This window comes from Oncorhynchus mykiss, chromosome 20 (genome assembly GCF_057628025.1).
Source record: "Oncorhynchus mykiss isolate SJ-2025 chromosome 20, ASM5762802v1, whole genome shotgun sequence".
Lineage (NCBI taxonomy): Eukaryota > Metazoa > Chordata > Actinopteri > Salmoniformes > Salmonidae > Oncorhynchus > Oncorhynchus mykiss.
The window spans coordinates 28,307,335-28,329,497 of NC_143041.1; the positions used below are offsets into that span (position 1 = coordinate 28,307,335).

Consider the following 22,163-nt stretch of genomic DNA (forward strand, 5'->3'; position numbering starts at 1 on the left):
CATTCCCCCCAGAAATGTTTGGGAACTTGCAGCTGCCTTAGTGGAAGAGTGGGGTAACATCTCCTAGTAAGAACAGGCAAATATGGTGTAGTCCATGAGAAGGAGATGCACTGCAGTACTTAATGCAGCTGGTGGCCACTGTTACTTTTGATTTTGATCCCCCCCCCCCCCTTTGTTCAGGGACACATTATTCAATTTCTGTTAGTCACATGTCTGTGGAACTTGTTCAGTTTATGTCTCATTTGTTGAATCTTGTTATGTTCATACAAATATTTCCACGTGTCAAGCTTGCTGAAAATAAACACAGTTGACAGTGAGAGGACGTTTCTTTTTTTTGCTGAGTTTAGTATATGATTTAAACTTGACATGCACAATTGTTCTAATCATTTGTTTCCATTGGCAGGTTGTGAGCATGTTGAGAAATATGTCAGTCTTACAATTTCATTATCCGTATACAGAACATACATAGGACATCAGAAATCGGATACTGTAAAGCAGTTGGCTACCGTAAAAACGTTGCATGGTGTTACATGCCATTTATTTGTCATTTAACTCTGAAAGTGTAAAATATACACTACTTTCAGCGAACATAGGAGTCCCACTATGCTGGTGATAAATAACACTTTTGAATGTGTTAAACATTTAACTCTGTTGCAGAGTTCCCCATTTTACTCTTAAAGTGTTCAAATGAACTTGATTGTGGTGTTTGTTTCCATAGCTCTACTATAGAGTAGTACACAACACCCACAGTGCCAAAAATAACACTTGATTTAGAGTAGACTGGACTCTCTTTGCTTAGTGCTAACGTTGTTACACTTTCTCAGTGTAAGAAATGAACACACCTAGTGTTACAGTAAATAATTTTGGGGTTTTGTTTTAACAATGTATGGTCTAAAGCAAGGTGTCAAACTCAGTCAGTACAAGGGCCATATTTCTCGCATGGAATAGTCTTAATTTCTCAGGATAAGAATAGACTGACAAGTTTCAGAAGAAAGGCCTTTATTTCTGGCCATTTTGAGCCTGTAATCGAATCAGCAAATGCTGATACTCCAGATACTCAACTAGTCTAAAGAAGGCCAGTTTTGTTGCTTCTTTAATCAGAACAACAGTTTTCAGATGTGCTAACACAAATGCAAAAGGGTTTTCTAATGATCAATTATTCTTTTAAAATAAACTTGGATTAGCTAACACTGTTCACCTGACTTAGAATTCCTCACAATCAAATGTCGACCGCATTATCTACAAAGAGAATTCTCTTCGATTATAATCACAACCGCATATATTCACCCCCCCCCCCCCCCCCCAAGCAGACACATCGATGGCCCTGAACGAACTTTGACTCCATGTAAACTGGAAACCACATATCCTGAGGCTGCATTCATTGTAGCTGGGGATTTTAACAAGGCTAATCTGAAAACAAGACTACCTAAATTCTATCAGCATATTGATTGTGCTACCATGGCTGGTAAAACCCTGGATCATTGTTATTCTAACTTCCGCGACGCATGTGTAGCTATTCCCCCCACAAGGCCATCAAACAAGCTAAATGTCAGTATAGAGACAAAGTAGAGTCGCAATTCAACGGCTCAGACACAAGAGGTATGTGGCAGGGTCTACAGTCTATCACGGATTACAAAAAGAAAACCAGCCCCGTCGCGGACCAGGATGTCTTGCTCCCAGACAGACTAAACAACTTCTTTGCTCGCGTTGAGGACAGTACAGTGCCACTGACACGGCCCGCTAACAAAACCTGCGGTCTCTTCTTCACTGCAGCCGACTTGAGTAAAACATTTAAACGTGTTAACCCTCGCAAGGCTGCAGGCCAGACGGCATCCCCAGCTGCATCCCCAGAGCATGCGCAGACCAGCTGGCTGGTGTGTTTACGGACATATTCAATCAATCCTTATCCCAGTCTGCTGTTCCCACATGCTTCAAGAGGGCCCCCATTGTTCCTGTTCCCAAGAAAGCTAAGGTAACTGAGCTAAACGACTACCGCCCCGTAGCACTCACTTCCGTCATCATGAAGTGCTTTGAGAGACTAGTCAAGGACCATATCACCTCCACCCTACCTGACACCCTAGACCCACTCTAATTTGCTTACTGCCCCAATAGGTCCACAGACGACGCAATCGCAACCACACTGCACACGGCCCTATCCCATCTGGACAAGAGGAAGACCTTTGTGAGAATGCTGTTCATCGACTACAGCTCAGCATTTAACACCATAGTACCCTCCAAACTCGTCATCAACTTGAGACCCTGGGTCTCGACCCCGCCCTGTGCAACTGGGTACTGGACTTCCTGACGGACCGCCCCCAGGTGGTGAGGGTAGCTAACAACATCTCCACCCCGCTGATCCTCAACACTGGGGCCCCACAACGTTGCGTTCTGAGCCCTCTCCTCTCCTCCCTGTTCACCCACGACTGCGTGGCCATGCACGCCTCCAATTCAATCATCAAGTTTGCAGACGACACTACAGTGGTTGGCTTGATTACCAACAACGACGAGACGGCCTACAGGGATGAGGTGAGGGCCCTCGGAGTGTGGTGTCAGGAAAATAACCTCATACTCAACGTCAACAAAACAAAGGAGATGATCGTGGACTTCAGGAAACAGCAGAGAGAGCACCCCCCTATCCACATCGACAGGACAGTAGTGGAGAGGGTAGAAAGTTTTAAGTTCCTCGGCGTACACATCACGGACAAACTGAATTGGTCCACCCACACAGATAGCATGGTGAAGAAGGCGCAGCAGCGCCTCTTCAACCTCAGGAGGCTGAAGAAATTTGGCTTGTCACCAAAAGCACTCACAAACTTTTACAGATGCACAATCGAGAGCATCCTATTGGGCTGATTCACCGCCTGGTACGGCAACTGCTCCGCCCACAACCGTAAGGCTCTCCAGAGGGTAGTGAGGTCTGCACAACGCATACTCGGGGGGCAAACTACCTGCCCTCCAGGATACCTACACCACCCGATGTCACAGGAAGGCCATAAAGATCATCAATGGCAACAACCACCCGAGCCACTGCCTGTTCACCCCGCTATCATCCAGAAGGCGAGGTCAGTACAGGTGCATCAAAGCAGGGACCGAGAGACTGAAAAACAGCTTCAATCTCAAGGTCATCAGAGTGTTAAACAGCCACCACTAACATTGAGTGGCTGCTGCCAACATACTGACTCAACTCCAGCCACTTTAATAATGGATATTTCATGTAAAAAATGTATCACTAGCCACGTTAAACAATGCCACTTAATATAATGTTCACATACCCTACATTACTCATCTCATATGTATAGACTGTACTCTATCATCTACTGCATCTTGCCATCTTTATGTAATACATGTATCACTAGCCACTTTAAACAATGCAACTTTTATGTTTACATACCCTACATTGCTCATCTCATATTCATATACTATACTCGATGCCATCTACTGCATCTTGCCTATGCCGTTCTGTATCATCACTCATTCATATATCTTATGTACATATTCTTTATCCCTTTACACTTGTGTGTATAAGGTAGCTGTTATGAAATTGTTAGGTTAGATTACTCGTTGGTTCTTACTGCATAGTCGGAACTAGAAGCACAAGCATTTCGCTACACATTAACATCTGCTAACCATGTGTATGTGCCAAATAAAATTTGATTTGATTTGACAACGTGCAATTGGAACACAGGAGTGATAGTTGCTAATAATGGGCCTCTGTACGCCTATGTAGATATTCCATTACAAATCAGCCATTTCCAGCTACAATAGTCATTTACAACATTAACAATGTCTACACTGTATTTCTGATCAATTTGATGTTATTTGAAACTGACAAAAAATGTGCTTTTCTTTCAAAAACAAGGAAATGTCTAAGTGACCCCAAACTTTTGAACGGTAGTGTATGTTTATTAATAAATACAAAATGTTGTACTGTATTGTGGTTTGTAAACACGTTTGTCTCATCATACTACAGTTGAAGTCAGAACAGACTGACCAGGTGAAAGCTACAGTTGAAGTCGGAGGTTTACATACACCTTAGCTAAATACATTTAAACTCAGTTTTTCACAATTCCTGATATTTAATCATAGTAAAAATTCCCTGTCTTAGGTCAGTTAGGATCACCACTTTACGTGAAATGTCAGAAAAATAGTTGAGAGAAGGATTTATTTCAGCTTTTATTTCGTTCACCACATTCCCAGCGGGTCAGAAGTTTACATACACTCAATTAGTATTTGTTAGCATTATCTTTAAAATTGTTTAACTTCAGTCAAACGTTTCAGGTAGCCTTCCACAACCTTCACACAATAAGTTGGGTGAATTGTGGCCCATCCCTCCTGACAGAGCTGGTGTAACTGAGTCAGGTTTGTAGGCCTCCTTGCTCGCACACGCTTTTTCAGTTCTGCCCACAAATTTTCTATAGGATTGAGGTCAGGGCTTTCTGATAGCCACTCCAATACCTTGACTTTGTTGTCCTTAAGCCATTTTGCCACAACTTTGGAAGTATGCTTAGGGTCATTGTCCATTTGGAAGACCCATTTACGACCAAGCTTTAACTTCCTGACTGATGTCTTGAGATGTTGCTTCAATATATGCAAATAATTTTGCTGCCTCATGATGCCATCTATTTTGTGAAGTGCACCAGTCCCTCCTGCAGCATAGCACCCACACAACATCATGCTGCCACCCTCGTGCTTCACGGTTGGGATGGTTTTCTTCGGCTTGGAAGCCTCCCCCTTTTTCCTCCAAACATAACGATAGTCATTATGGCCAAATAGTTTCATCAGACCAGTAGACATTTCTCCAAAAAGTACAATCTTTGTCCCCATTTGCAGTTGCAAATGTTGTCTGGCTTTTTTGGAGCAGTCGCTTCCTCCGTGCTGAGCGGCCTTTCAGGTTATGTCGATATAGGACTCGTTTTACTGTGGATATAGATACTTTTGTACCTGTTTCCTCCAGCATCTTCACAAGGTCCTTTGCTGTTGTTCTGGGATTGATTTGCACTTTTTGCACCAAAGTACGTTCATCTGTAGGAGACAGAACACGTCTCCTTCCTGAGCGGTATGATGGTTGTGTGGTCCCATGGTGTTTATACTTGCGTACTGTTGTTTGTACAGATGAACGTGGTACCTTCAGGCATTTGAAAATTGCTCCCAAGGATGAGCCAGAATTTTTTTGTAAGGTGTTGGCTGATTTATTTGGATTTTCCCATGACGTCAAGGCACTGAGTTTGAAGGTAGGCCTTGAAATACATCCACAGGTACACTTCCAATTGACTAAAATTATGTCAATTAGCCTATCAGAAGCTTCTAAAGCCATGACATAATTTTCTGGAATTTTCCAAGCTGTTTAAAGGCACAGTCAACTTAATGTATGCAAACTTGAATTGTGATAGATTATTTAATTTATAATTCAGTCTGTAAACAATTGTTGGAAAAGTTACTTGTGTCATGCACAAAGTAGATGTCCTAACTGAATTGCAAAAACTATAGTTCCTGGATGGATGGGAGAAGTTGCTCTCGGGGGGGATGTGCTAGTATCGTTCTTTATTCATGGCTGTGTTCTTAGGCAAAATTGTGAGCCCACTCCCTTGGCTGAGAAGCAACCCCACACATGAATGGTCTCAGGATGCTTTACTGTTGGCATGACACAGGACTGATGGTAGCGCTCACCTTGTCTTCTCCAGACAAGCTTTTTTTCCGGATGCCCCAAACCATCGGAAAGGGGATTCATCAGGAAATGACTTTACCCTAGTCCTCAGCAGTCCAATCCCTATACCTTTTGCAGAATATCAGTCGGTCCCTGATGTTTTTCCTGGAGAGAAGTGGCTTCTTTGCTGCCCTTCCTGACACCAGGCCATCCTTCAAAATTATTCGCCTCACTGTGCGTGCAGATGCACTCACACCTGCCTGCTGCCATTCCTGAGCAAGCTCTGTCCTCGTGGTGCCCTAATTCCACAGCTGAATCAACTTTAGGAGACGGTCCTGGCGCTTGCTGGACTTTCTTGGGTACCCTGAAGCTATCTTCACAACATTTGAACCGCTCTCCTTGAAGTTCTTGATGATCCGATAAACGTTTGATTTAGGTGCAATCTCACTGGCAGCAATATCCTTGCCTGTGAAGCCCTTTTTGTGCAAAGCAATGATGACGGCACGTGTTTCTTTGCAGGTAACCATGGTTGACAGAGATCAAACAATGATTCCAAGCGCCACCCTCCTTTTGAAGCTTCCAGTCTGTTATTCGAACTCAATCAGCATGACAAAGTGATCTCCAGCCTTGTTCTCGTCAACACTCACACCTGTGTTAACGAGAGAATCACTGACATGATGTCAGCTGATCCTTTTGTGGCAGGGCTGAAATGCAGTGGAAATGTTTTTTGGGGATTCAGTTCATTTGCATGGCAAAGAGGGATTTTGCAATTAATTGCAATTCATCTGATTACTCTTTATAACATTCTGGAGTATATGCAAATTGCAATCATACAAACTGGAGGCAGCAGACTTGGTGAAAATTTATATTTGTGTCATTCTCAAAAACATTTGGTCACGACTGTATATTACACTAGTTTCATCCAGCAGTTCTCTCTATAAGCTAACACACACCCACAATATGCAAAAAATAAACAATTGCTTACGGTTACAACAAACAGGGCAGCTCATAAAGACTCATTCTATTGTTCTGGGTGACATGTAATCAGTAACATAAAACAAAATCAAGTCCGAATATAATCAGTGCTTGAAGAGGAATTAAATGGGTACTAGTGGACACCATGGAAAATGACTACGCCAGCCAATCAGAAGGCAGAATGAGAAGGTGAGAGGTTAGCAGGCCAGGAAGCCCCCGTCCACAGGCAGGGTGACACCGTTGGTCATAGAACTCTTATCGCTGAGCAGGAACAGGATAGAGTTCACCACATCCTCCACCTCTGCAGAGAGGAACACACACAACCATAAAGTAACACACCTCCACATGATAAAGAGTGGGGTTGGGCAGTCTGTGTGTCATCAGATGTTCATGGTTAGCTGTGTTAATAAAAACAAGAACATATAATACAGTATAGAGTGCATCGTGGAAAGTACTCAGATCCCTTGACTTCTTCAGCATTTTGTTACGTTACAGCCTTCTTCTAAAATGGATTCAATTGTTTTTTCTCCTCGTCAATCTACACACAATACCCCATAATGACAAAGTAAAACCAGATTACTTATTTTTTGGAGGGCAAAAATGTTTAAACGGAAATATCGCATTTACATAAGTATTCGGACCCTTTACTCAGTACTTCGTTGAAGCACCTTTGGCAGCAATTACAGCCTCAAGTCTTTTCACACATTTGGGGAGTTTCTCCCATTTTTCTCTGCAGATCCTCTCAAGCTTTGTCAGGTTGGATGGGGAGGATTGCTGTACAGCTATTGTCACGTCTCTCCAGAGATGTTTGTTTGGGTTCAAGTCTGGGCTCTGGCTGGGCCACTCAAGGACATTAACTTGTTCCGAAGCCATTCCTGCATTTTCTTGGCTGGTGCTTAGGGTTGTTGTCCTGTTGAAAGGTGAACCTTCACCCCAGTCTGTGGTCCTTAACACTCTGGAGCAGGTTTTCATCAAGGAGCTCTCTAAACTTTGTTCCGTTCATCTTTCCCTCGATCCTGACTAGTCCCTGCCACTGAAGAGTGGCTCCCGTCTGACCACTCTACCAAGGCCTGAATGGTGGAGTGCTGCAGAGATGGGAGAATCTTCCAGAAGGACAACCATCGCACAGAGGAACTCTGGAGCTCTGTCAGAGTGACAATTAGGTTCTTGGTCACCTCCCTGACCAAGGCTCTTCTCCCCAATTGCTCAGTTTGACCGGGCGGCCAGCTCTAGGAAGAGTGTTGGTGGTTCCAAACTTCTTCCATTCAAGAATGATGGAGACCACTGTGTTCTTGGGGACCTTCAATGCTGCAGACATTTTTTGGTACCCTTCCACAGATCTGTGCCTTAACACAATCCTGTCTCGGAGCTCTACGGACAATTCCTTCAACCGCATGGCTTGGTTTTTGGTATAGACAGGTTTGTGCCTTTCCAAATCATGTCCAATCAATCAAATTTACCACAGGTAGACTCCAATCAAGTTGTAGAAACATCTCAAGGATGATCAATGGAAACAGGATGCATCGGAGCTCAATTTCGAGTCTCATAGCAAAGGGTCTGAATACTTATGTAAATAAGGTGTTTCAGTTTTTTTCCCCTCATTTCTAAAAACCTGTTTTTGCTTTGTCATTATGGGGTATTGTATGTAGATTCACGAGAGAAAAAAACAATGTAATCCATTTCAGAATAAGGCTGTAATGTAACAAAATGTGGAAAAAGTCAAGGGGTCTGAATACTTTCCCGAATGCACTGTATAAATAACTTATTAGTAACAAAACAACATGTATGTGACCTGCGAATCGTCCCAGAGGGATGCGTGAGGTCATGGTCTTGGCCTTGCCAGGGTCACTCCATGCCAGTCTCCCCATCTTAGTCATCACGACTGTGGGGTTCACACTGTTCACACGGATCTAGCAAGAAATAAGTACACCCCAACAATCAATACTTATTAGTCAACAAGGCGGTAGCCTAGCAGTTAAGAGTGTTGGGCCAGTAACCAAAAGGTTGCGGATTCAAATCCCCAAGCTGACTAGGTGAAAACTCTGTCCTTGTGCCCTTGAGCAAGGCACTAAACCCTAGTCCCTGTAGATAATCAATACATAAAATCAATACAGTGCCAAGTGAAGGTCTACACACCCCTTGCAGTCTTCACATTTTTCTGCCTTAAAATTGAAACAAATATTACATTTCATATTTTTTTTATACCGATGTAAACAAACTACTCCAGATTTCCAAAGACATTTTTGAATTATTTTATATGAAGAGGTCTTGATTGCGTGTCTTCACACCTCAGAGTTAATGGTAGAATCTTATTCAAAATGTTTCACAGCTGTAATGGCTGCCATAGGTGCTTCCACCAACTTCGCAAACTCTTAGGCAGTGGCGTGTCCAGAACATTTTGAATGGGGTGGCCAAGGTGGGGAACAGACCCAGTTTAGGGGGGACATAACACGTTGACCCTTTATTGATGCAAGGTGTAATTGTTACATATAATTATGAAGGTTCAATGCATTAAATGCTTAAGCTTAGGTTTGGTACATGAATACAAACACTAACAATGATTAAAAGTCAGGGTTTTAAATAAGGGTATTAGCATTCAGCAGTAAATTTACTTGAAAGTACCATCCAGAGTGCGAATTATATCCTGATATTCGGGGGGGGGGGGGTCTTTATAGTAAAGATGTCATTTAACTGTAAAAATGTATTACCTTTTACTGTGTCGTGAACACAACCTGTCATGATGTTTTTATCTGATTGTCAAACAAATCACTTCAAAAACGTAGGTTATCTACGCATGTTCGTCTACTCCAAAATAAGTCCAGCATCTGAGCAGTGCACTGTGCACCTACCATTTGAATGGAAAGGGACATCTTTTACAAGCACCATATGTCTAATAACATTCAGCTTACAAAGGGTTGTGTATTCATGGATGCAAAAGGAAGCTATACTTCCCCAAATATTTTAACAATAAAAAAATAAACTTAAAAATATATATTTCTCATTCGTGTTTCATAATTGTCCTTCAATTAGCAAGAGGCTGAATCCATTTCACCAGAGAACGCTTCCGAGCAGGGCAAACAGCGCCCCTCTTTCTTAGTATCTGTAGCCCATGTATCTGATGCAGTCTGGCCAAAAAGAATATGACATGTCATGCTCTTTTTAGCCAGACAGGATCATATACATGGGCTCCACATATATTTTTCCATTTACATTTTAGTCATTTAGCAGACGCTCTTATCCAGAGCGACTTACAGTTAGTGTATTCATCTTAAGATAGCTAGGTGGGACAACATACACTGAGTGTACAAAGCATTAGGAACTCCTTCTCTTGACATAAACTGATCAGGTAAATCCAGGTGAAAGCTATGATCCCTTATTGATGTCACTTGTTAAATCCACTTCAATCAGTGTAGATGAAGGGGAGGAGACAGGTTAAAGAAGGATTTTTAAATCTTAGAACTGCTACGCTGCTGGGTTTTTCCATGCTCAACAGTTTCCCATGTGTATCATGAATGGTCCACTATCCAAAACACATCCAGCCAACTTAACACAACTGTGGGAAACATTGGAGTCCATCATCCCTGTGGAACACTTTCAACACTTTTTTCTGAAGGCTAAAGGGGGTGCAACTCAATATTAGGAAGGTGTTCCTAATGTTTGGTACACTCAGTGTATCTCAGTCCTAGTAAGTACATTTTTCCTCAATAAAGCATCTATCAGCAAAGTAAGTGCTAGTAGTGGGGAAAAGTCAAGTGTGAGTGTCAGTTCACGAAAAGGGGGATACTCTTTGAAGAGGTAGGGCTTCAGATGTTTTTGGAGGATGAGGAGGGACTCGGCTGTCCTAGCTTCAGTGGCGATGTTTCGCTCGCTCGGATGCTTTCTCCGGTGAGTCTTACTGTTGGTGCGCGTCTTGGTCAAAATTATTAATATAGTCAGAGACGACCGATCAGATCTCAGAATTTCTTGGGGTAGGCCAATCAGATTTCAGGGGAGGCCATGGCCACACTGGGCCGCCACTGCTATTAGGGCAACATATATCCATCGTTTTTGTATAAATTGCTCAAGGTCAGTAAATTTGGTTGGAGTCATTGATGGGCAGCAATATTCAAACCTTGCCTCTGATTTTCAAACAGATTTAAGTCAGGATGGAGACTGGAAAATTCAGGAACAGTCAACACCTATTGGAAAGCCATTCTGGTGTCTTTGGCATAAAAACATTTGTAATTGTCTTGCTGAAAAATAAAACTATCCCAGGGTTAGGTATTAAGAAGATTGAGGCAGGTATTCCTCTAGCTTTTTATCTGGGCTTTGCTCCTTTCATGTTTCTTTTGATCTTGACAAACTCCGCAGTCTCTGCCGGTGACAAGAATACACATAACATGATGCCACCACAATACAACTGTTGCAGACAGAGATTTAAATGTACTGGTCTGACATCAGAAGAACCATGTGTGTCTTGATGTGTGCTCTCTGCTATTGGGTCAGTCCTCCTGTAGTTACCTGATAGGGTCCAAGCTCCAGGGCCATAACCTTAGTCAGCATGTCCAGAGCACCTTTAGTGGCACCTGCACACACAGACCGACAGTATGCATTCAAATATCAACTACATCAAGATGTAGTGAGTTAATTGATATAATCGAGCTATAGCTGAGATATGTTTTGATGGGATGTATGTCCTGCTCTGTTTGGTCCCGGTCAGTGACTTACAGTAGACGGTGTGGTCTTGGAGGGCACACTGAGACGCCTGGCTGGAGATGTTCACTATGGAGCCTCCTGTTCCTCTGGCCTTCATACCCCGAGCCACAATCTACCCACACACACAGAGAGACAGAGAATGCACAGTGAGTATGGAGAAACTGTTAAGTTACCTATAACGTATAACTATGTTACAGGGAGCCAATTCAATTTCTGACAGCCTTTTCTTACCTGAGAGACATGGAGGACAGCCTTCACGTTGATGTTAAAGGATCTGGGAATAGGAAAACAAATCTATGGGATTTATGAGATATTCCTATTAATGTCCAGATAGCCTTCTATGTTTGGAATATTTATGTTGTGTAACTAGCACACAGAGGTAACACAGTTTAAACCTTGTTCATTTAAACCATCCTATCTGGAAAGCTATTTTTCAACCATGTTTAAATAAACAGGTGTAATATGTACACTACCGTTCAAACGTTTGGGGTCACATAGAAATGTTCTTGTTTTTGAAAGAAAAGCTATTTTTTTTGTCCATTAAAATAACATCAAATTGATCAGAAATACAGTGTAGACATTGTTAATGTTGTAAATGATATTGTAGCTGGAAACTGCAGATTTTTAATGGAATATCTACATAGGCGTACAGAAGCCCATTATCAGCAACCATCACTCCTGTGTTCAATGGCACGTTATGTTAGCTAATCATTTTGAAAAGGATAATTGATCATTAGAAAACCCTTTTGCAATTATGTTAGCAAAGCTGAAAACTGTTGTCCTGATTAAAGAAGCAACAAAACTGGCCTTTAGACTAGTTGAGTGTCTGAAGCATCAGCATTTGTGGGTCCGATTACAGGCTCAAAATGGCCAGAAATAAAGACCTTTCTTCTGAAACTCGTCAGTCTAGTCTTGTTCTGAGAAATGAAGGCTATTCCATGCGAGAAATTGCCAAGAAACTGAAGATCTCGTATAACGCTGTGTACTACTCCCTTCACAGAACAGCGCAGCACAAACAGGCTCTAACCAGAATAGAAAGAGTGGGAGGCACAACAGAGCAAGAGGACAAGTTTTCTAATGATCAATTAGCCTTTTAAATGATAAACTTAGCAAACACAACGTGCCATTGGTTGCTGATAATGGGCCTCTGTACGCCTATGTGGATATTCCATTAAAAAAATTGCCGTTCCCAGCTACAATAGTCATTTACAACATCTACACTGTATTTCTGATCAATTTGATGTTATTTTAATTCTTTCAAAAACAAGGACATTTCTAAGTGACCTCAAACTTTTGAACGGTAGTGTAGGTCTAATACAAAGTCCTTCTACTGAGTCTTGAGTGACTTGTGTTTCACTTCTATGAATATGAATTACAATCACAACATGATTTAGAGCAGTGGTTCTCAACTGGTTTTGCCTCGGGACCCAAATTGGACCAGGTTGTCTCAGTTGCGACCCAATATTCGCATTGCGATACAAAATTGCCGAAATGCCACCTGGAAAGCTATTTTTAATGCTATATTGACAGTAATGTAGCAATTTATAAGACAAGCGATCAACATTCCGACCTTTTCCATTGACAATAATCAATTTTGCTCGATGAAAAATGTTAGTAAGCTCACTGGTTTGAGACCACAAAAATCAACCAAATACACTAAATAGGCTGCTAAAAGCTCTGCTGAAAATACTAATTGAATTTACAAAAATTCTGACATTAAATTGTTTAAACAAAATGTTGAGAATTTCTGATTTAAAGGACAGCGATGAGAGCATCTTTACATGTCAAACTGGTCGGGGGTGACCTCTAGGAAAGGCTGCAGCGTGGCATAGGCTGCGTTATTCACCAGCAGATCGACATTACCGCCGGCCTCCCGTAGCGCCTCCTCTGTGGCCCCCCAGTCACCGAGGTTCACACACACCGGCTTGATGGACGGACACTGCAGGGAACAACCAGCACCAGAACCAATCACACAGAGAGAAAAGACAGCAGAGAGAATCACCCCAACGAATCACCACAAAGAATCTCCCATCATCTCTCGTCACGGAGCCGAAACAATGGGACATGGAGGTGAAAAGAGCAGCAGGGAAAACTAGCTAGCCTCTAATGATATGCGTATAGGGCTAGTGGAGAGGAGAGGTCCTATAAGGGGACAATAGAGCATGCAATGGGGGGGGGGGTCCAGACCTTGAGCAGTGGAGGGGGGGCTGGGCGGGGTTGTAGGGATATGAGGGTCATAACGCAGTGGAGGCTGCTCAGAGGAGGATGGGGAGGACCATCCTACTCAGTGAATTTCTGAAAAATAGTGAGATTTTTTGGGGGGGATAAAACTATACTAAATATATTCACGTCACCAAATAACTAATTAAAAGACACTGTTTTGCAATGACGTTCTACAGGTCTACAGTAGCCTCAACAGCACCATGGTGTAGCTGGAGGACAGCTATTTTCCATCCTCCTCTGCGTACATTGACTTAAATACAAAACCTAGGAGGCTCATGGTTCTCACCTTCTATAGACTTACTGTCATGGCCAAAAGTTGAGAATGACACACATATTAATTTTCACAAAGTCTGCTGACTCCAGTTTGTATGATGGCAATTTGCATATACTCCAGAATGTTATGAAGAGTAATCAGATGAATTGCAATTAATTGCAAAATCCCTCTTTGCCATGCAAATGAACTGAATCCCCAAAAAACATTTCCACTGCATTTCAGCCCTGCCACAAAAGGACCAGCTGACATGTCAGTGATTCTCTCGTTAACACAGGTGTGAGTGTTGACGAGGACAAGGCTGGAGATCACGCTGATTGAGTTTGACTAACAGACTGGAAGCTTAAAGAAAAGGGTGGTGCTTGGATTCATTGTTTTTCCTCTGTCAACCATGGTTACCTGCAAGGAAACACGTGCCGTCATCATTGCTTTGCACAAAAAGGGCTTCACAGGCAAGGATATTGCTGCCAGTGAGATTGCACCTAAATCAAACATTTATCGGATCGTCAAGAACTTCAAGGAGAGCGGTTCAATTGTTGTGAAGAAGGCTTCAGGGCGCCCAAGAAAGTCCAGCAAGTGCCAGGACCGTCTCCTAAAGTTGATTCAGCTGCAGGATCGTGGCACCACCAGTACAGAGCTTGCTCAGGAATGGCAGCAGGCAGGTGTGAGTGCATCTGCACGCACAGTGAGGCAAAGACTTTGAGGATGGCCTGGTGTCAAGAAGGGCAGCAAAGAAGCCACTTCTCTCCAGGAAAAACATCAGGGACGGGCTGATATTCTGCAAAAGATACAGGGATTGGACTGCTGAGGACTGGAGTAAAGTCATTTTCTCTGATGAATCACCTTTCCAATGGTTTGGGGCATCCGGATAAAAGCTTGTCCGGAGAAGACAAGGTGAGTGCTACCATCAGTCCTGTGTCATGCCAACAGTAAAGCATCCTGAGACCATTCATGTGTGGTGTTGCTTCTCTGCCAAGGGAGTGGGCTCACTCACAATTTTGCCTTGGAACACAGCCATGAATAAATAATGGTACCAACACATCCTCCAAGAGCAACTTCTCCCAACCATCCAGGAAGTTTGGTAATGAACAATGCCTTCTCCAGCATGATGGAGCAACTTGCCATAAGGCAAAAGTGATAACTAAGTGGCCCGGGGAACAAAACATTGATATTTTGGGTCCATGGCCAGGAAACTCCCCAGACCTTAATACCATTGAGAACTTGTGGTCAATCCTCAAGAGGCGGGTGGACAAACAAAAACCCACAAATTCTGACAAACTCCAAGCATTGATTATGCAAGAATGGGCTGTCATCAGTCAGGATGCGGCTCAGAAGTTAATTGACAGCATGCCAGGGCGGATTGCAGAGGTCTTGAAAAAAAAGGGTCAACACTGCAAATATTGACTCTTTGCATCAACTTTATATAATTGTCAATAAAAGCCTTTGACACTTATGAAATGCTTGTAATTATACTTCAGTATTCCATAGTAACATCTGACAAAAATATCTTAAGACACTGAAGCAGCAAACTTTGTGGAAATTAATATTTGTGTCATTCTCAAAACTTTTGGCCACGACTGTACACATAATTATGACGACTTCCGGAGGACATCCTCCAACCTATCAGAGCTCTTGCAGCATGAACTGACATGTTGTCCATCCAATCAAAAGGATTAGAGGATGAATCTAAGTACAGAAAGCATACGCTACAGCTAGCTAGCACTGCAGTGCATAAAATGTGGTGACTAGTTGACTCAAAGAGAGAAAGACAATAGTTGAACAAATTCATTTCTTCAAAAATTAAGGACAAGCTGTAGAGAGAGAGAGAGAGAGCTAGCTATATTTTGTTAGATTTCTTTTCAATATAACTTACTTAGCTCACTAATGCAGCTAGCTAATTTAGCCTACTCAAACAGAGAGGAATGCTATTTATGTTAGCTAACTGGCTCTTATTATTATTTTTGTTATTTCTTTAACTGAAAAGGTTATCCAACACTAAGCTAAGGCTATCCAACACTGGAACTCTTCCAAGTCAAGGTCTGCTAGATGCAGGCAAGTGTGTGCAAGGCGTTCCTGGGCATGTCACTCACTGTCTGTTACCTTGGTTGCTCCAATTGGTCTTTTGACATGTGCACCTACATTATAAACTATAATTCGTAGGCTAGATTGTCGAAACTTCATGATGGGTATAGGGAAAATTGAGTATCACATATTAGACTAAACCTATCGATGTTACATTGAGCTGGGTGATTTAAATATGAATGAATGACAGTCATCCAATATGCTGTAATAGAAATAAGGCCATGCTCATAAATGTTTTTTTTTTTTAAGACGTCTTCCCCAATCTTAAACGGTACCGACACCCCACTGTTGTAGGGGCATTGTGTGTGTATATGGGTGTTGCGGGGGTTACCTCCAGCAGAAGGCTGTCCAGGTCAGCCCGCGTACGTGTGACTGCCACGACCTCTGCCCCGCAGCGCGCCAGAGCAAGCGCCGTGGCCCGGCCGATGCCTGTGTGAAAATATCCATAAACACAATGACCATTATTCACTGGAGATCTCAGTGTGACGGCCAACCTGACACATACATTTCGACAATGTTTGGGTTATTCGGTCACCCACAATCATGACAGTGGTTCTTTCAGGACACATTGGATGTTGCTTAGTTTGAGCTCAAAACTACTTGTTGATTTACTTGTTGTAAGTGCATTTGGTTGTGTTTTCGCAGCAAACCAGACGTCGACACTATCTTTAAATATGGTGGTAGTTTTCTTACCTTTTCCTGCCCCCGTGACTATGGCCCGCTTGCCTGCGAAAGAGATTTCCATGGCTCTTCAGACTTTCGCTGCGAAGTTATGGGACAAGTAAATGTTGCACAATATGGAGAGCAAAGGGTGAGAGACACAATGCAACAAAATAGATCATCCGCATGCGATAAGGGCGAAATCGATACTACATGCCCTCCTCACTTTCAAATATTGAAAAATGTCGCGTTAAAATAAATATTCGTTATATGAACAGTGCAAGATATATTGAGCTCTATTAAGTAATTTTCTTACCCAGTTGTCACTGGTTACGACAGCCGCAAAGTCATAAACCCCGCCTATTTCTACAATGTATTTTCTTAAAACGTGATTTTAAACATAACCTTAACCACACTGCTAAATGTATGTCTAACCTTAAATTAAAACCATAAAGCAAATTTTTATTCTCATGAATTTTAGCGGAAACGGATGTGGTGTATGAAGAGTGCACCTCGAAGTTGCGCAAAAAGTTAATGGATAAAAAAGTTACTGTTCCTAGTTGACCCCTAGAAGCAACGGGTATATAGGCAACTTAATATTCAGTCTTGCACCAGAACAGAGTATTCAACAACCAACATCAAATTCACTGTAGATTGATATTTACAATCCAATTCAATATATGTGTGTTTTCATGTGTATTTAGAGAGATACTTTCATTTTATAAAATATAATCTCAGTAAACCATACTGTACAGGCCAAAGTCAATAAAACTTCTGATTTTAGTCAAAAGGCAGCCTTTTTACTCTATCAAATGATCTAGTTAGCCAAACTACATGATAGTGATGCATGCACCATATACAGTGGGTGAAAAGTCTGTGCCCCCCTTTCTGATTTTCTCTATTTTTGCATATTTTTGACAAGGAATGTTATCAGATTGTCAACCAAAACCTAATATTAGGTAAAGGTTTACAAATAACAAACTAAATGTATACTTAGTTTATTTATTTAATTAACACATTTATGCAACACCCAATTCCCCTGTGTGAAAAAGTAATTCCCCCCTACACTAAATAACTGGTCGTGCCACCTTTAGCTGCAATGACTGCAATCAAATGCTTCCTGTAGTTGTTGATCAGTCTCTCACATCGCTGTGGAGGAGTTTTGGTCCAGTCTTGCATGCAGAGCTGCTTTAACTCAGGAACATGTGTGGGTTTTCAAGCATGAACTGCTCATTTCATGTCCTGCCACAAAACATCTCAATTGGGATTAGGTCTGGGCTTTGGCTAAGCCAATCCAAAACTTGTGTGTTGCTTTTTTAACAATTATCATTTTAACTTGATTGTTGGTTTTGGGTCACAGTCTTGCTGCATGACCCAGCTACGCTTCAGCTCACAGACAGATGACCTGGCATTCTCCTGTAGAATTATCTGATACAGAGCATAATTCATGGTTCTTTCTATTAGGGCAAGTCGTACAGGCCCCTGAGGCAGCAGAGCATCCCCAAACCATCACACTACCACCACCATGCGTCACCGTTGGTATGAGGTTCTTACTGTGGAATGTAGTGTTTGCCAAAAAAACACCTGGATAATCATCAAGACTATTAGAAGAATGTTCCATGGACAGATGAGTCAAAAGTAAAACTTTTTGGACGACATGGGCCCTATTATGCCTGGCGAAAACCAAACACTGCATTCCACAGTAAGAACCTCGCCTGTGAGCTGAAGCGGACTCACAGCTGGGTCATGCAGCAAGACAATGATCCAAAACACAATCTACATGAAAATCGTTAAAAGCAACACATTTTATGTTTTGGAAGGGCCTAGTCAAAGTACAGACCTAATCCAAATTGCGATGTTGTGGCAGGACTTGAAATGAGCAGTTCATGCTTGAAAACCCACAAATGTCGCTGAGTTAAAGCAGTTCTGCCAACATTCCTCCACAGAGATGTGCTAAACTAATCAACAACTACAGGACGCATTTGGTTGCAGTCATTGCAGCTAAAGGTGACAGTTAGCACGTAAAGGGGCAATTACTTTTCACACAGGGGAATTGGGTGTTGCATAACTTTGTTAGTTAAATAAATAAAATAAATACATTTGGTTTGTTATTTGTAAACTCAAGTTTCCTTTATCTAAAAATGTGTTTTTGGTTGAAGATCTGATAACATTCAGTATAAAAAATGTGCGAAAATAGAGAAAATCAGACAGAGGCAAATACTTTGTCACTGCACTATGTCATTTACAATTTTCAGTCTCTTCAAGACAGGCAGTGGAATCATGCACTAGCAGCAATTCAATGACTGTTGTTGTTCTGGTTCTGTGACGTACCCCCTCCCATCTCTCAGAGTAGGAGTGCTGATCTAAGATCAGGTACCCACCAGTCTGTATAGCACTCCTACTCGGTTTATTAAATATGGCCATGAGAATTTGTCTCACTGAGTTAACACATTCTCCAATTGAGTTTCAGTCAGAGAGAGAAATTACCCCAGTGCATAAAGCAATTATCCCAGAGTTATCTTCCCTCTCTGCTGGAAATGGGGTTGGATTGATGGCAGCCCACGATAGGATAAAGGGAAGAGTGAGGTAATCAGGCATAAATCTAATGCGAGCTGGGTTATTATGTTCCAATGAAACAAACATTTCATAGGCCTCCATGCATTAGCTCAGCGTTTCCCAACTCCAGTCCTCGAGTACCTCAAACACCACACATTTTTTGTTGTAGCCTTCGAAAAACATTTTAATGTGTACTGTTGTGGCTGGGAATCACCGCATTAGCTCACTGACAAACTTCATGGGCCAAGCACGTTGTTCCAAAGGGTGGGAGAATCAAGCTGATTATGTTAACTCAAACATTTCAAACCTATCTGCCCCTTATTTACTGTAATAAGAATAGTAAATGTGCCAACATGAAATCCCATTTTATTGGTTGAGTACACATACTTTGCAGATGTTATTGCAGGTGCAGGGAAATGCTTATGTTCCTAGCTCCAACAGTACAGTAATACCGAACAATACAAAACAATAAACACAAATCCCAAAAAATAAATATCAGAACAAGCACTGTCAGAGTCTGGAATATAAATATACAGTATGTGTATATGATGGTGTGTGTAAACAGTATATGCATAGAAAGGTTTGTACAACAGTAGTTATATAGGATGAGCCTTGACTAGAATACAATTAAGCAATAAGGCTCGAGGTGGTGTGGTATATGGCTAATATACCACGGCTAAGGGCTGTTCTCATGCACGACGCAACGAGGAGTGCCTGGATACAGACTTTAGCCGTGGTATATTGGCCATATACCACGAACCCCAGAGGTGCCTTATTGATATTATAAACGGGTTACCAACATAATTAGAACAGTACAAATAAATGTTTTGTCATACTCGTGGTATACGGTCTGATATACCACGGCTTTCAGGCAATCGGCATTCAGGACTTGTGTTTATGGATATTTTCACACAGGCACCCAGTGTATAATATAGTGTATATTCGGAAAGTATTTAGACCCCTTGAATTAAAAAATAATTATGTTACAGCCTTATTCTAAAATTGATTACAAAAACAATCCTCATCAATCAAAACACAATACCCTATAATGACAAAGCAAAAACAGTTTAGACATTTTTGCTAATTTATAAAAATTAACTTAATGTAAGAATTCAGACTCTTTACTCAGTACTTTGTTGAAGCACCTTTGGCAGCAATTACAGCCTTGAGTCTTCTTGGATATGATGCTACAAGCTTGACACATCTGTATTTGGGGAGTTTCTCTGGGGATCTTCTCTGCAGATCCTCTTAAACTCTGTCAGGTTGGATGGGGAGCGTCGCTGCACAGCTATTTTTGATCAGATTCAAGTCCAAGCTCTGGCTGGGCCTCTCAAGGACATTCAGAGACTTGTCCTGAAGCCACTCCTGCGTTGTCTTGACTGTGTGCTTAGGGTTGTTGTTCTGTTGGAAGGTGAACCTTCGCCCCCCAGTCAGATGTCCTGAGCGCTCTGGTGCCTTATTTCCTCCAGACGTGATGCTTGGTGAAGTTATCAACACATTGGTTGTAGTTCTCGCTTAGGAAAAACACTAGACCCCCAATACTCGCCTTTTCGAGACGCATACAAGGCCCTCCCTTCTGCAAACCAGATCACAAATACATTTTTCTCCTCCTTTCCTATAGGCAGAAACTCAAACAGGAAGTACCTGTGCTAAGGTCTATTCAATGCTGGTCTGACCAATTGGAATCCATGCTTCAAGATTGTTTTGATCACCCGGATTGGGATATGTTCCGGGTGGCTTCTGAAAATAACATTGACGTTTACACATACATGGTGACTGAGTTCATCAGGAAGGGTATAGGGGATGTTGTTCCCACAGTGACTATTAAAACCTACTCAAACCAGAAACCGTGGATAGATGGCAGCATTCTCACAAAACTGAAAACGCGATATGGTTGAATACCAACAGTGTAGTTATTCCCTCCGTAAGGCAATCAAGGCCCCACAAGGGCCCCTCCTGTACTCTCTGTTCACCCATGGCTGCGTGGCAATGCATACCTCCAACTCAATCAAGTGTGCAGACGACACACCAGTTGTAGGCCTGATTAGCAACAATGACAAGATAGCCTACAGGGAGGAGGTGAGGTCCCTGGCGGAATGGTCCCTCAACGTCAACAAAATGAAGGAGCTGATCATGGACTTCAGGAAACATATACGGGACCGCAGTGGAGAAGGTGGAAAACTTCAAGTTCCTCGGCATACACATCACTGAAAATCTGAAATTGTCCACCCACACAGACAGTGTGGCGAAGAAGGCGCGACAGCGACAACCTGAGGAAGCTGAAGAAGGTATTTAGCTTGTCCAGGAGCAAGGTGTCGGTGTCCGCAATGTGGCTGGCTTTCCCTTTATAATCTGCGATTGTCTGGAGTCCCTGTCACATACATCTGACCTGTTGGAATTGCGACTCCACTTTGTCCCTGTACTGTCGTTTTGCCTGTTTGATTGCCTTACGGAGAGCATTGCTAATCTGTTTGTACACGTCAGAGGCAGCTGGTTTGGTATTTGGTTTGGATGAGTTCTTTCTATTCGTCACAGTGGGAACAACATCCTCTATGCACTTCTGATGAACAGTCACGAGTCAGTGTATACGTCAATACCATTCTCAGATTCCGATTTGTCAGACCAACGTTGAACCGTCCTTACCAGTTACTTCCTGTTTAAGTTTCTGCCAATAGGAGGGAAGAAGCGTCATTCGCAGGAGAAAGAGATGGAGATATCGAGGATGAAGGTCAGTGTGCCTTGTAAGTATCCGGCGGAGAGTGGGTAATTAGTCTTTACCATCGGTCCTATTAGCCAATGTACAATTATTACATAATAAAATAAACGAACTACAAGCACGTATATCCTACCAACGGGACATTCAAAAATAATATCTTATGTTTCACCGAGTCGTGGCTAAACGACGACATGAATAACAAACAGCTGGCAGGTTATACACTGATTCTGCAGGATAAAACAGTAGCCTCTGGTAAGACAAGGGGTGGTGGTCTGTGTATATTTGTAAACAACAGCTGGTGCACAATATCTAAGGAAGTCTCGAGGTTTTGCTCACCTGAG

General features: G+C 42.3%; 1 protein-coding gene across 1 annotated transcript; it reads right to left on the bottom strand.

The window, feature by feature from the left end:
* Positions 1-6,495: 6,495 nt before the first annotated feature.
* On the bottom strand, positions 6,496-17,086 carry LOC110499225 (dicarbonyl and L-xylulose reductase). Its single transcript, XM_021576219.3, has 9 exons — positions 16,867-17,086; positions 16,584-16,652; positions 16,222-16,319; positions 13,096-13,253; positions 11,546-11,588; positions 11,327-11,426; positions 11,120-11,184; positions 8,412-8,529; positions 6,496-6,920 (listed from the first exon to the last, which is right to left on the bottom strand). The coding sequence occupies exons 2-9, from the start codon at positions 16,633-16,635 to the stop codon at positions 6,817-6,819; spliced, it is 738 nt and encodes a 245-aa protein (XP_021431894.1). The 5' UTR covers positions 16,636-16,652; positions 16,867-17,086; the 3' UTR covers positions 6,496-6,816.
* Between the last annotated feature and the right edge of the window lie 5,077 nt (positions 17,087-22,163).

Coding starts and splice junctions, on each gene's coding strand:
- LOC110499225 (XM_021576219.3), bottom strand. CDS start 16,635: ATGGAAATCTCTTTCGCAGGCAAGCGGGCCATAGTCACGGGGGCAGGA. Junction 11,185..11,326: donor CCAAGACCACACCGTCTACT/GTAAGTCACTGA, acceptor CTGTGTGTGCAG/GTGCCACTAAAGGTGCTCTG. Junction 8,530..11,119: donor TGGAGCTTGGACCCTATCAG/GTAACTACAGGA, acceptor ATTTCTTGCTAG/ATCCGTGTGAACAGTGTGAA.